A 15,464-nucleotide genomic window follows, 5' to 3' on the forward strand; every position below is an offset into this window, starting at 1 on the left:
CTTCTGAAGGTTGAATATCTGGGATTTCCTCAGGGATTGGGTCGAGTTTGTTTGTCTGGTGTCTGTGTTGCAGTTTAGCAGAGGGGAGATGAGCAGTGGATGATAACTGGTGTGAAGAAGGGATGGTGATACACTGAGAACAACATATAGGCCACGGAGAGCAGGTATTAACCTGCCTGTCTCTTCTACGACCGGCTTTAAATGAGCCCGATAGGGAGGATAAAAGGGCAGTACACAGAGATGAGCCTATTCGAGACAGACACCAAGAAAAGAGAGACAGAGCAGCAGACTGAAAAAGGTAAAACATGGACAATGCAGCGATAATGAAATATACACTCAATGCAGAAACACTGAACGTCATTTTTAATTAATGCATGATACATTTTTGCTGCAGGAACGCTTAAACAGTGGTAAACACCACGTATAGTTTCTTTACTACAATCAGATTTTTTTTTTCTCCAAAAAAGACACCGTCCAAAATGTTATGAAGAGCTAAACAGCTTACTAGTTACTAGTCCTTGGAGTCCTAAATTTCATAGGAAAGGCTAGCCTTTCTCTTTAACAGTATCAGTTTCCTCAATACCTGTTGTAAAGTACGTTTCCTATTGCTGCCCCTCACCCATTTTTGACCTAATATGAATACTAGTAAATCCTGGACTACAATTACTAATAAATGTATGTAAATAACCAATCTCACCATTTTTATCCATGGAATGGGGCTCGGATTGTTTTTTGCCAATATCTGCAAATGATCGGACAATGGGGATCCTGTTGCTGAGTTTCTTGTGGTTCTGGTGGTGATGTTGCTTTAAAAGAGCTTCCCGCACCTTCTTCCGTACCTCCTCATCCAGCTGTCCCAAGGACTCTTGCTGATCTAGGATCATATCTGGAAAAACACAACATGAGTTTTTAAATTCTTTGCTTGTGCCCAACCTAGGTGTAAAAGTCCAGGAAAAAATTGTAGGAATATAAGAGTGAATTGAGAAACATTTCTCTTGATTACACTGCAATAACTTGTGTAGTAACTCTGAAACAAGGGATGAATCTAAAGAATTACCATTTACTCTTTCATTAACAGAGAACAACGTACTACTTTATCAGTTTCTAATTACTAATACTCTATTACTGTGAAACCATGGAATGACAGCCAAATAATAGCCTGAATTAGTACTGGAATTACCTGAAGAGGCTTCTGAGGAGGACATGTCAAAATAAATATACAAAGATTGTTTATACGCTCACATTAAATAATAAACAAGCTTCTGAACTACACACAGAATAAAACTTGAGAATATCTTCAAGTACTTCCTGTGGAAATGAATGGAAGAACACATCACAAAGTAGTTGTCTAGAATGGCTAAGAGCTCAGGAGTACACTACTAAAAGAACAGTTGCACTGACTGTTTCGCTGTGTGAATGAAAGAGATCAGCGGCAATGGAAAGTAGTAGTTTATAGCCCAATCTGCAGAGCTGATTCTGAGAAGCAGATATACATTACATATATGGAATAAACTAGAAAACACAGAAAATATAATTACAGTTACAGTTCCCTTTTACTTTAACAGGTGGGTAAAGACTGGTCTTCATCTCTCCTAACAAGAAATCCTAACTAGCACTAATAAAGTGCACAAAATGTACTCCCAAGAACACCTACCTCCATTTTGGAGTCTGGTGTATTTAATCTTTACACCTGTTTTAAATGCAACTATTACTAAACACTGTCAATGCAAAATATACCTTATCTAGCCACTTTAGAAATACTGATAGTCTGATTTGTCTGTAATTGGACATTATTTACTGACATATAGTAATTACCCCTCCCAACTAATATGCACTTAATGAATTACAAGAACAAGCTGAATACATTAAATGACTTTCAATATGTTTCCATCTTTTATACAGTATTACAACCACTGATAGAAATCTTGCAGTTATCTTAACTGTATAGATTATATTTTGGAAATAGTGGTGCTTTAAAGGTGTTGTAAAAAGTGAAAAATAAAGCTTTGGGAAAAACCAGTCTTAAACAGGTCACAATAACCTTATCGCAGCTCAAGAACAGCAACCTCATTCTGTCAGTTGATGAAGAACTGCTTAACAAGTCTGTACTGCAACAATGTTTACTTGTCGAATGACTGGGAATAATGCAGGGCTACGGTCCTCATCTGTCATTAAGGCATTGCTGTGGCAGGATTTAGCCACAATAATTACACTGCTAGAACATGGCAGCTCATCGGCAGTGATCCAATCAGACCTATTCTTTTCTATCTACCTTACAATGGTGTACTGTACTTGTGCAACACAGCCAGGCAGTCTTCAGAAAAGAACCCACCTTTCCCTAAGCTCCCTAAGTTACAACCCAGTTGTTCAATTCAGGCGGTAGTTATTATTATTATTATTATTTGTTTATGTAGCAGACACCTTTATCTAAGGCGATTTACAGAGACTAGGGTGTGTGAACTATGCATCAGCTGCAGAGTCACTTACAATTACGTCTCACCCGAAAGACAGAGCACAAGGAGGTTAAGTGACTTGCTCAGGGTCACACAATGAGTCAGTGGCTGAGCTGGGACTTGAACCGGGGACCACCTGGTTACACAGCCTCCTTATCCTAAAGTCTTTTTAATACTGGTTGTTTGTGATTAACATTGTAAATGTAAAATAATAACGAATTGCTATGAAAAGATACAGTAAGAGTTAGTTCTGAGACCACCACTGGAACTGTTTTTGTGTTTGGTAATAAATAGGTGCACATATGATTTACAAGGATACAATGTGTTACTAGAGAGTTGCTAAAGTTTATTTTAAAGCTCAGACTTTGTTTTAGTTAAAGAAGAGAAGTGAAAGCGCTTGTTAATATTTTTAAAAAGCATTTCATGTTTCGAATAAATGCGAACATACCGGCAAGCTGGTGTAGTTCTGGGCGCAGACATCTTGGGGAGAATGCGCATTGACTTCAAGCTTTATTATAGCCATGAGCACACTTAATAATAGTTAATGTGGGGGGAAAATATATCCTTTAGCTTGGTTTTAACTACAGTATGCTTAACTGGTGACAGTGGGTATATCATGTTTAAACAAAGGGAAATTACCCTAACATTTTAATAAGTGTGAATCAGTTAAATGCAGATACTGTAACATTTATAAAACCATACTTTAATGAAGGTGTAGTGGATTAGTCCTGAGGAGGGGCTAGTGATAAGGGAGGGTATAAGTACCTGTGTAGAGCTCATTTTAGGGGACTACATTTGAGACTCCAGTGAGGCTGGAGTGACTGAGTAGCTGTGTACTTGGTAAATAATATCTGTGTTAAATTCAGTCTTGTGGATTTGTTTTTTTTAATTATTAGTGTTTTTTACTGCCAATTTTTACCTATGACCTCAATAAAAGCTCATTTTTGGCATTTTAATCTCAACTTCTGACTGTTTCCTGCCACCTGCAAAGAGCCACTTGATCACAATACTTTAAAGACACATATTATATAACAATAATACATGTTAACAAAAAAGAGTTGTTGCAGCATTTTTGTATGTGTAGTTATACTAGTCAATTCAAATAAGTTAATATAAAGGCCCACCATCCCTTTTAATTCGTGTAGGTGGAGCTCTCAATGAATTCAATCAATTTATGTACCTGCTATTTCTTCAAGCGAGTTAGCTCTCATGTCAAGCAGAACCGTTCCGTTGAGGATGCAGCTTCTTAGTTCAAACAAACTGTGAAGTGACAGGGTGGCAACATATGGCTTACTCCACCGCTCTCCTCCATCCTCCACATCCTCCTCAAACTTCAGCCACCTGCACAGAGAGAACGGTTAGAGTTTCTGTATTATTTCATACATCGCGTGCTGTTTGGACTACATCAGTGTAACATGTCTTCCTTTCCTCTAGCTAGGGAATGCACCTCAGGTTTCTTTAAATATAAAAATCTTACCTTGCTGTCTCTCTCCATTCTGCATCTTCTCCGTCATGCATACAGATCTCATCGAGCTCAGTGAAAAGGTCATGGGGAATGTGCTCTTCATCGTCATCTTCAGTTCCCAGAATGAACTGCACACGCTGAGATGGAGTATCTAAGCAGGGGAAGAAACCAAGATCACAACAAGGACTAAGGGACTCTACTCAGTTTGAACCAAGGGAGGTTCTATCTCAATATTCATTTCAACATTTCTACAAGGAGGGCGGTTGAGATTGAGCTAATTACAAATCAACAAACATATAACCAGTTTAAAATTTGAAGTATAAGCAGAACACTTGAAACACGTAAATCATTAGCAATCCTAACTAAAATGCATGTTTAATACATCAGAGGTATCAAGTACACAATTCTCCTTCATGGATTTGATTTCCATTTCAAAGTTACTATTTTACGCCCATTTGAAGAAAGAAATGTTTATTTTGAATAACCATTTTATTGTATAACTAATTTAACCATTTTTGTACCAAGGTTATGAACACCCTTATCTCCAACAGTGGTCAATGATGGATTTACACAAAAAAAAAACAGCTAGATAACAGAAACCACAGTGCATGCACAGTTCAGTATAGAACAGTAATCATCTAATGGAGGAAGCTCATAACAAGAGTGGATTATATAAACTGGTGTTTTTTTGAGGTACACTGTTGTCATGTTAGAACACATTGCTCACATCTGTTCTTTTTCAAAAGGTCAATATCTTCATTTCAAGTAACCACGCTTTTGCCTGGTGCAATTATATAACTGTTTTCCATGTAACAAGTGCACAGCAATTTTTGGTAGGGTGTTTTTTATTGATCTAAACAGCAGTGGATCAAAATTTCCTAAACCTGGTGTCTAAACCTGCTTTTTCATGGACTGTTTATCACTGTATATTTATAGTATGTAGCACTGTTTTTAAGTAGGTCTAAAAAGCAACCATGAGGAAAATACCAGGATTATTATAAGGTTGAAGCGTGACAGTATTAAAATAAAGCACGGTTTTAATCATTAAAATAGACCCCAAAGTCTCCTATTATATCATGGCACAAGATGGTGACATCTTTAGTTGTGAGAACTGCAAGCTTGTTTGTGGTCATTATTTATTTAATAGAGCTGGAGGTAAGCCAGTCCTATTGCTATCATATTGCCAGAGGAATGCTGGAGTGAAGCATGTCACAGTTTCATGATGCACTGCAGGGCCAAGCAACGGTCTCTATGCATAGTACGCACACTTCTGTTTGTAAACATTCACTTGGGTTAGATACTAAAACACACAGACATTTAAAATGACACTGGGGTGTATTTTAATGGTCTACAGTGATGGTGCGTTGCAGTACCGCCACTCATTAATTCTATATTGATCCCGCTGGTGTTTCCCTTCGGGGGTGATTCACAAATACAGTGGAGAACAGTCTGCGAAACAGCAGGTTAATGTAATTGTTGGAACCACATGACTGCCATTTACTTTGTTCACATTTTCAAAACGTAATGGTTGCACATTATGCGAACAGGGTATTAGTCCAGCAGTGAAAAATAAACTACAAACCCTATTAAGAAATGGTTAAGTAAGGTTTATTTTTTGCCAACATTTAGTTAATCAAAACAGGTCAAAAAAAAGTTTTTTGGCATTTATTGCTTTAAATTAAACATATTGACACAGTACTTTGGGCTTCTAACGGAATCTACAGTACAGTGCTCCCTCATTATAAGGCTCTTGGTTATAACACGCCTCAGATATAAGGCTCCTACAGCATGTCCCCCAGTTCCCTATACTAGTGATTCATGCAATATTTCTACAGTAAACACAGTACCGGTGTTGTTCAAACTGTAAACAACTTCTCAGTCTAACTTCCATTCTGTCTCTTCCTTTTGATACAGTATCTGAACTGAAGAAAAGCTGCGCTGGCACTTTATAACACAGACATCTTATTCAACATTCATTTTATAACTAAATAAATATTAGGCCTATTACGTGGTTATCTTCCCTAATGTATAAAACATTTTTTGCTGCAAGAGGAGCTGCGGCTTTCTCTGGGAGAAGAGACGCTTCAGCTTTGCTTCAGCCCTGCTCCGGCAGCCGAACCTGCGGCGAGCCCATTCCGTCTTCCCCTCTCCCGACACGCTCTCCTTCTCGCACTTGGTTTGCTTGTCTGTCACTTCGAACTGAACTTCCGACCACAATTTAGCCAGGCTATTTATGGTTTAAAAACTGCTAATTAAAATGATCCATGAGTGGGAATGTTACCTTTTTTCTTCTGTAAAAAATATAGCGTTGATTACATGGTGCTTTAAGCGTGGTTAATTCATGGAAAGTTTTTTTCCTTATTACTGATAATATTGAAATGAGTAACTACTATTTTATTTATAACTATTTATTTTGATAAAATAAATTGAAATAAATTGATAAAATAAATTATTGTTTATAAAGACCCTGCGAATAAACGTGTATTATGTCATTGCAATCACTCAGGCGAAACAATGTCTTGTAATTTGCCCAAACATCAATATTTTTCAACAAAACTTTCATGAAGTATTCTAAGGTCCCTCAGGTCACCATAGAATAACATGTTTTTATACATGTATCTCTAAGCAGAATACATATTAAAAATTACTTAATATATATATATATTTGGTGAAAAAAAAACGAAAAGTTTATATGGTTTCTGTAGTACTTTATAATGTTCCCCAGAGTGTTCTGAAAAAAAGGACACCATTTACAAGATGCTACTGTAAAAAAAAAATTATTTGTGATTTTTTATAGGAAGAGAGTCAATTACAGCCAAAAAGCGCCTGGCCTTGGGGGAGCATCCTACTGAAAAATGCTTGGACCTGAAAGGGTTCAATTATATCCATTTATTTCAAGGTACTGGATCATTGTAAGTATATTTTGTAATAATGTTAGTGTTTCTTACCATAGTTTGGAGACTCCCTTCCATCTTCTACACCTGAATCCCTTTCCTTGTCTCGCTTCCTATGTTTATGTCCACGATGTCTGTGTCTCCTGTGATTTTTTTTTCCTCCGAGGGGTACATGCACACCGATATATAATGTCCGGTGACCTGGAAAATAATTGTTTGTGTCAATTAGTAGCAGACGAGTCTGATACGCCTGATCAACTCACCACAAGGAATAACCCATTCAGCTGTATAGTTATTAAAATAGCACAGGGAATGCACCAGCCTTTTCTTTCCTAGAATACTGCACAGTTCCAACAATGCATATCTTGGAAGTTTAAATTGAGATTGCATAACTTGAACTGGGGAGTTATTTTGACTTTTAGTTTATTATTTGAAGTTCTATTGATTTATACGAGAATACGTGAATTTACAATTATATTTCAGTATTGTACATAGAGTGGCCACTATGTTTATTCAAAACCATAAAAAAAAAATACAGTTTGTTATTCATAAAATTGTTGTAGACGGTTGTTAAAAAAGCCAACAGAAGGGCCCATTATCCTTCAGATAGCAAGGTTTCAAATCTTAACTGCACAAGCAGTCTATACAGAATACAAGCAGTCTAAGGAAAGATGGAACCCTACATGCAGTAGATCAGTTTAACATGACTGCACAGCTTCCACTCAATTCTAAGATCAGACATCCTGTATATGCAGGGAAGAAGAGATGTGAAGACTGTTACGATTTAAACAAACGCTGTTTTAAGCAAATGTCTGTGATATATGGAACTGAAGATCCTTTTAACACAATGCAGTTCAGCAAAAGGAGTCATCTTATCTAAAATCGAATTAAAAAACAAAACAAACTGCTATTATTTAATTGGGATTAGATTTGGCTACTTTTGCAAAACACTATTTGAAACCAAGCTTCTGGGTGTGCATTTAGCTGGAAGCAGGATTGAAAGAAATCAGAATCTCAGGGCTTTGATGGCATTTAGATTTGCCTCTATTCTGATGCTCCTGCCGTCAGCAGTCCTTTGGGGATTGAACAATACAGACTACAGAGAATACAAGACAAGTGTAAGGGCTTCCTATTGTTGATTTAACACTAACTTTTACCTCAGATGATATTGCAAAAAAGTATTCCTGAATAATACTTTTATATTAAAATCGTACATATTGTGCCACTAATATATGTTTAACACTTTGGCAAAACTATAGTAGGTTTATAATCATGTAAGTTTCCATCTATGCCTATTATATATTTTTATTTAAATACCAAAGAGTGCAGTCGACAGGCCAAAGACTTTGCATTAATTAGTTTGTGCTCCCTTTCCCTCCACTGTTAACTGTTTTTGGCACACTTCTCCTTTTAGCAACAGCCTATATTTTTGCTTGATTAATCTAAATGTAAAGATAGATACTTACGGCTGACACTTTCTGTCCACTGTATAGGACCTTAGGGCAATGTCCAATTTTAACTAATGCCATCTGACATTTTGTATGCCCAGCCAGAATTACTACTTTACATGTTATTTTAACACAGGTTACTTTTGCAAATGTCATACATGCTTTTACATCTATATAGCTTATATTTATGTATTTATTTATTTATGTATTTATTTCAGATGGATGCTACAGTTAAAATATATAAAAATACAGAAAATTAACACATTATTGAAAACAATCTTTACAAAAATCTTACATTCAAAATAATATTCAAACGGAATCCCACTATATGCAGGTTTGCATTCGCTAAGCATTTATACTGAACACACTGTGTTTATATATTCTTAACCCATTCAGTATGCAAGGCTAATAAAAACCAGGCTGTGACAATGCACTAAGGCAGGCATTTACCTTCCAATTCCTCCTTTTCAAAGTGAGTTTTCAGAATGGAACGAGTCCCACCTCTGTCAATGACTGCTTCCTCATCATTTCTCTGCAAAACAAAATAGGTTTCATTTCAATTCATCAGATCATTTTGGGTAAAAACCGCACTATTTTAAATGTTTACTGAATTAAGTTTATTTAGTGCAGGTCTGTGGATGGCCCGAAAAAAAACAATGTAACAAATACTTGAGTAAGGCACACAATTCCCACTGTTTATACTGTTTTAATTTGTTAATAGTTTAGAGACAGATTAAAATAAACCTAATAAGCTCTGTAAATGAAGGCTACTGAAAGATAAGAACTGTGTTTAAGCCCTCTTGTTTTTCAAATTTCCAATGTTTCCCAGTTTTGCATGAGGAAACACATCCAACCTGATCTGGTAATGGATGCCTTTGCATTGTCCCAAACCAGCGTAGGGCAGTTCTTTTAATGCTGAAAAGTCTGTGGCTGCTGTATTCCATGGAACTGTTCTGAATTCTAAGGACCTTTACATCCCGCCAGCATAAGCCACAGCTTCATTTTTTGGTAAAACTTTAAAATAATGGCTGCAAATTCATAATGAATTCTATCTGAATACCACAGGAATAACACCTGCATATCTTATGCACTTCCTCTGAGTTCTGAAGTAATTCATTTTGAATTCAGCCCTGTTAATTCACATGGATGTCATTACCTGTACCATGTTCCTTTGTAACAAATTATGTTGATCGCATGTACAGGCATGCATTCATGCACACACTAACACTCCTCACAATCCCCTGGTGGGACCATGAATGCATGCCTAAGACATGTCATCAACACCATTTGTTACAAAGGAACATGGAATGAATACTGCTAACTAAATCCACATGAATTAACAAGGCTGAATGCAAAATTAATTATTTCATAGGTGTTATTCCCGTGGCATTCAGTCAGAATGCATTATGAATTTGCAGCCATTATTTTAGTTACTGATTTTTTAATATACTTTTACATTACTGGGGAATCCACCTGTATTGCCTGTTCCACTTTGTTAATAAATTCCAGTGTGTCTTATTCAAGTGGGGTATAGGTTGATCGATTCAACTTTCAGGACTACACAATCTGTATTATTTTTCTAGTATGCCATATATAGCAGTATATTGGAAAAAATGCAATACACTCTTAATAATAAAAAAAAAATATCCTGTTTCCATAACAACTAAGTAACAGTTAATGAGTTTTCACTGAGGGAACACGGATGACATGCTTCTGTTGTAGGCGTAACAATGCTTCCATTAAACAGTGCCATACCTCAATGGGGTCATGTATATAACCTCATAGCTTTCCAATCCCTGTGCTAGTTCAATTAAAAATATATTGGAAGAAAAACAGCTTACGGCAGAATGTATATGTTCCTTGAGCTCTTATCAAATGTGTTCATACAGGCTGAAAAGTTCTGAACTATTTAACTTCTTTCAACAAGCTTACCCATATGAAAAACAACAATGGTATTTTGCCAAAATAATCTTTCTTTTTTAGTCTTTACAGTTTACTTCTATGACCTTCAGCCCGCAGAAAAAAATATTCATTTTAACATAATGTATGTTGTGGGTAATTTATGTTAATTCTATTGAAATACCACCATATTGAAACAATACATTCAGATTTTATTCTTACAGTTTTTTTTCAATAAGAGACATGAACAATGGGTCTAGACAATGTCTGTAGATCTACAGTAAATGTTATGCTGAGGCGGTCATACAACTAATCCTAAAAATCACAAGTAAAGCTCCATTTAAAATGAGAAGAATATTAATGGTGGCTGAACTCTAGCTGAACATCAACTTTAACTATGAAGCCACAGAACCTCCACTGAGAACACAAGTTATGCCTTACACAGTAGAGATACAGTAAACAAAATATGGTGACAGGTGATAATCCCATTGAATCCTAGATGACACTTGGTTAAGTACTGCCTGATGCAGCACAATGCCTACCTCATGCAAGCACACGATTTGATACAGAAAGGCCCTTAATTAAACTCATATCTACATCAAGCAGCGATGACAGCAAGATATTCCAAAAATATAGCTGTGCTTTATTTTTTGGTAAACTAAAGCTTCTGATTGTAAACATTCCTCCTACAACAGCTATACAATACATATAAATATAACATGAAATAAGTAACATACCAAAGGGGTATGTTTTAAAGACTGCAATGTTTTTCCTTTTTATTATATGGAGAGTCGTGAGGCTGCTACAGTATGCACTGCAGCAAGACATACACATGCCAATCCACGTGAGAGATATACAAGAATCGCTGTGTGTTCAAAGCACATGTGAAAGCCAGCGGTGGAGGAAAAAAGAGAGTGCATAAAAACAGAAATGGATTTACTGGAATGGCATTCCAACAGGATTTAAACAATGCTGCAACAACAATAAAAACAGTTGTTTATTGTTTGCTGTTATGAAGTAATTTCTTCCAATCAACATTAGATCATAGTAGGGGGGTTAAGTAACCCAGGCTTTTGTTCCAGGCCAGATCCTAAAATAGTTACTTCAATGTACCTATTAAACCTGGTGCGGAATGGACATGGTTTCCACTCGTGATGGTGCATTAATCAGGTAGTGTGTATAGGGCAGGGCTGCACACAAGGTCTTTGCTCCCCCTTTACTCTAAGGTAATTAAGTGAACCAACTGAACCTCTTTAAGGTCTTAATCAGCACTATTAAATTATATAAAACCCTGGGACAGCGCATATGACTGCATCTCATTTATTTTGCAATCCCAAGGGTTCCCTTTTGTATAATGAGTTGAAATACCAATTTTCTGCTTAATGAGGAAAAATCTATGCAGGTTTCAAGTGGAGATGCACCCAGTAACCACCTTTCCAAACATGAACTGAACATGAAACGACTCCATTAATCAACTGGTTGAGACTAGTTAAGCAACAAAATGTATGTTCTAGGAAAATAGCACAATTTTGACCGCATATTTTTAGATCATTAACCTAAATGTGCTTTTTATCACCATTCGTAATCTACCATAAGGATCACAATACTGTAGCTGAAGCTGCCTTAAAAATAGAGCCTTGCACAAGCAGTTAATGAAATACATGTATAATTAAAAATCCATAGCAGGTCATGCAGGGATAGTGCAAAGTGCTTTTGGGAGATTGTGGCAAAGTGGTTAACTGTGTGCAGGTGCAGGAATACAGCAGTGATTAATGAACAGACAGACAACAATAATCCAGGTGCAATGTTTGTTTTATTTTTAAATCCAATTGTCTGATGACACAAAACACAGTAAATAAAAATAATGATAAGTAATACCGCAGCGGGTATTGCTTTATTTGTAATCCACAGGTTGGTCCCGAAATACTAAACACCCACATGAAACACAAAACACATACACAAGACCACAGTGTGTGCTAAAGTGCTCGTGGTGTAAATGCAGTTTATCGTGACACAGGTGCAATGATGTTCGGGTTAGTGCTGGCCTCTGGCGACAGCTCCGGACCGTGTTAGCCGTCTACTAATAATAACAACAACAACAATTATTGACAAACAAACAAACACTCACGGTACGATAAACACAAATACGGGTCCTTCTGGGTCTTTCTTAACCATAAACAAAGAAACAGATTACGCCGTTTCGCCCCATTTTTGTACCGTCATACATGACCCCTTGGTAAACTACTGCAGATGCATCGTTTCCCTTCCGGGTCCATGAGTTAGTGCACCGAAGCTCCACCCCCTTTCTAGATGAGCAACTTCCTTTTAACCCTGGGAATGAATTGTCAGGCCAACCAGTCCATGGTACTCTGTTCCCGTTACTTAGCGCCCTCACAGGTCAGGAGGGAGATTTACCACCAAGAATCATTCTGTTTCTGTCACAGAGATACACAGAACATTTTGTGAATTCATGTTTTATTCATATATGCGTGTAATGTTCTGTATAGGGTTTTGTTTTGAAATCCTCATAGTCCTCCTAGTCTATACATGGACTAGTGAGGCTTTGTTCTTGTTTTTTGCTGTCCAAAAGGAGAGAGGCTCCATTTGTGATTGCTTATCAGAACTATGTGATGCAACACAATCTGAAATCCTCTTGTAAACCCAGTTTAAGAAAGCTGAATGATGTTACCAGCTGTGCAAGACCAAATTGGAACGCTGACACACATTTAAATATACCTATACCCACCTTTTAATATTAATTGGGTCACGTGGATTTTGAAAGATAATTTATCTCCCTAAAAAAAGAAAACTACATGTAAACCCAAGTTGCAGAAAAAGTTGTATTTTAATTCTTGCATGTTAGCTGAGTAAATGTCATCCCTTCTTTAATGAAAATCCTCCCAAACCCCAACACAAAATAGAGAGCTTTTCAGCAAAACAAGCTAAAAGATATTGCTTCAAGGTTGAATGTATACTTATTCTTCGGGTCAGAACCGTCAGTTTTATGTTCTGTTAACATACCTTAAAAGTAAACTGAGATTGTAAGCTTTATGGATTGCACTATTTATAAAAAAATGTTCAAAGTCATCATGTTGCAGCATATATATTTCAGCAGAGCAGCTTACAGTAACAGTGACATTAAACCATCAGATCTCCCTTTAAGGGAAAACACATACCACAGTACCTTAATTACAGACCATACCATCAATAAGGATGCTTTTGATTGTAAGAGGCAGTTTGAATACATTAAGGTCACCCTATTTGTATTCAGCAAAGCTCTGCACGTTCCTGCTCCCGTGAGAAATGTGCAGGATATTTTTATAGGGACGTGCATGCACAAATCTGGCACAATCAATTCTGGATAAATGAGTCAGCTCAAGGGCACCTCAAAGGACAGCAATGATCTCTATAACTCAGCGTCTTTTCGGGGGTTTTTGGGGGTTTTTTTTCCAGTAATGCCTACATAATACTATTTCACAGTATGTATTTATTAGAGTGGTGCTCTTCATGAATATTGCATCACCATAGATTTTTCAGACTCAAAACATGATGGCACTGTTACAACTTTGACTTTCTATTATGTATTAGTAAACCATAGGGGAAAAGTAACCATTTATTTCAAAACAGCTTGACACATTTTAATCGATGCACTACGTTCAAAATGATAATAAAAAACTATTTAAACACTGACCAAAGACAACAATACTCGTTTTAATGGAATGCTTGTTTTACATATGTCCCAGTGTATGATGTCATACACTAATTTGAGTCTCTTGGAGCTGACTACGTGTCTTTCTGTCCAAACACCTTTCTGAGATGCAAAATGTGACTGTTTTTATTTAAACCCATATACAGTATGTCAAATGAATAGGACAGTACCTAACTGGTTAATGGTGAATTAGCTAGTCTGCCACACATCAAAATGAAAGTTACCTCCCTCCATATGCATACTATAAGTTTCACATCAACATGTCACTGAATCTTCAACATATTTGCATAAATCCATGTGCAGGATGACTGGAGCTCTTAAGTGTTTGCTAACAGGGTTCGTGAAAGGTTTTAATCATGGACATTTAGAAAAAAAAAACTTATGTCAAATTGACTAATCTTTGTTGGGCCCTAATCACCCACATGTTCTTAAACAGCTGTCAACTACCAGTGAGATGAGATGTATTTATTTTGCTTTACTAGGGGAATAATGCACAGCAACACTAAGGTTCTTGTAGTTTACTGATTCACACACACAAGGAAGGACATGCAGGGACATTTCAATCAACCCAGCTGAGGTCTAGTTATCCCTGGTCTCTTTAAGCAGAAGAACATAAGAACATAACACTTGGCTTTCAACCAGAGGAATTGGACGCTGCTTAATGTGAATTCGGTGAATGAGAAACAGAGATCAATAGCTGTTTTTACATGACTGGTGATGCAGGGTACCAGATCGATAGGCACACTCCATCTTGTACCTAAAACAAAAGATGAGAAGGCAAATTGTGGTTTGGCGTTATGGTTTGGTCTAATGTGACCCGGTCTTGATTTCTGAAATTACTTTTCTGAAATGTGTCACACTCAAAGATGGATTAAGGTGCAGTAAGTGAGAACAAGTCTTGCTTCAGTGCGCAGTGTCAGTGTGAAAACAGTATAACCAGGACATGGTGCAGGACAAGTTCAATCCCTGCCTCATATTTAGGTTGGGTTTTAGGTCCAAAAATACAAATGCAATGAATTCCAGTCCGTGTTTCATGTCCTCCATCACTTGAGGCAGGTGTGAGGCCGTGAAAGCCTGATCCGTACAGTACACATTCCTGATTCTGATCCTGTATTCTGGTTCAAACATTAATGGACATATATCAGAATCAGTTTCATAAGAATGGGAAGGACAGCAGCTCTAACCTGGCACCCCAGCACGATCACCTTGGCAGTAACAGGTAAGTGCCAATACTTGCAGTGGTTACCACTAGGCTGTAAGTAGCAAAGCAGTTATTTAACATTGGGAGCCTTGAGACAATTAAACAGCAGTGAAAACTGAGTTTTAAAGCACCTGTTGTACAACAATTCAATAATAGACAAAAACATAACAAATACTTTCCAAGGCATGGCATTTCAGCTACAGGGGCTTTTACTAATTCACAGTCAAACACTTAAGTTGCTGACATTGAAGTATGTGGCAGTATTTGTTATCATTTGTCTATCAAAATAAAGTTAGTAGTTACTGTACATGAATTGCAATTATTATTTGGCCTTTGCTGTAGCTTTAGATTTTGTCAAATGTTCAGTTTCCATTACATTTTGCCCCAAACTTTTC

The 15,464-nt window shown here is 36.9% G+C and overlaps 1 protein-coding gene across 4 annotated transcripts in view; it reads right to left on the reverse strand.

Moving 5' to 3' along the window:
* Positions 1 to 15,464, reverse strand: part of LOC117406813 (sodium-driven chloride bicarbonate exchanger-like) — a 56,947-nt gene that overhangs the window by 28,025 nt on the left and 13,458 nt on the right. For all 4 annotated transcript variants that reach the window (XM_059032311.1, XM_034011163.3, XM_059032313.1 and 1 more), the window contains 5 exons: positions 8,711 to 8,792; positions 6,867 to 7,013; positions 3,931 to 4,069; positions 3,634 to 3,794; positions 698 to 886 (listed from right to left, as the gene is read on the reverse strand). In XM_059032311.1, coding sequence (XP_058888294.1) covers positions 698 to 886; positions 3,634 to 3,794; positions 3,931 to 4,069; positions 6,867 to 7,013; positions 8,711 to 8,792 — 718 coding nt within the window. The remainder of the gene's footprint in view (positions 1 to 697; positions 887 to 3,633; positions 3,795 to 3,930; positions 4,070 to 6,866; positions 7,014 to 8,710; positions 8,793 to 15,464) is intronic.

The sequence above is a fragment of the Acipenser ruthenus genome, chromosome 10, assembly GCF_902713425.1.
Source record: "Acipenser ruthenus chromosome 10, fAciRut3.2 maternal haplotype, whole genome shotgun sequence".
Lineage (NCBI taxonomy): Eukaryota > Metazoa > Chordata > Actinopteri > Acipenseriformes > Acipenseridae > Acipenser > Acipenser ruthenus.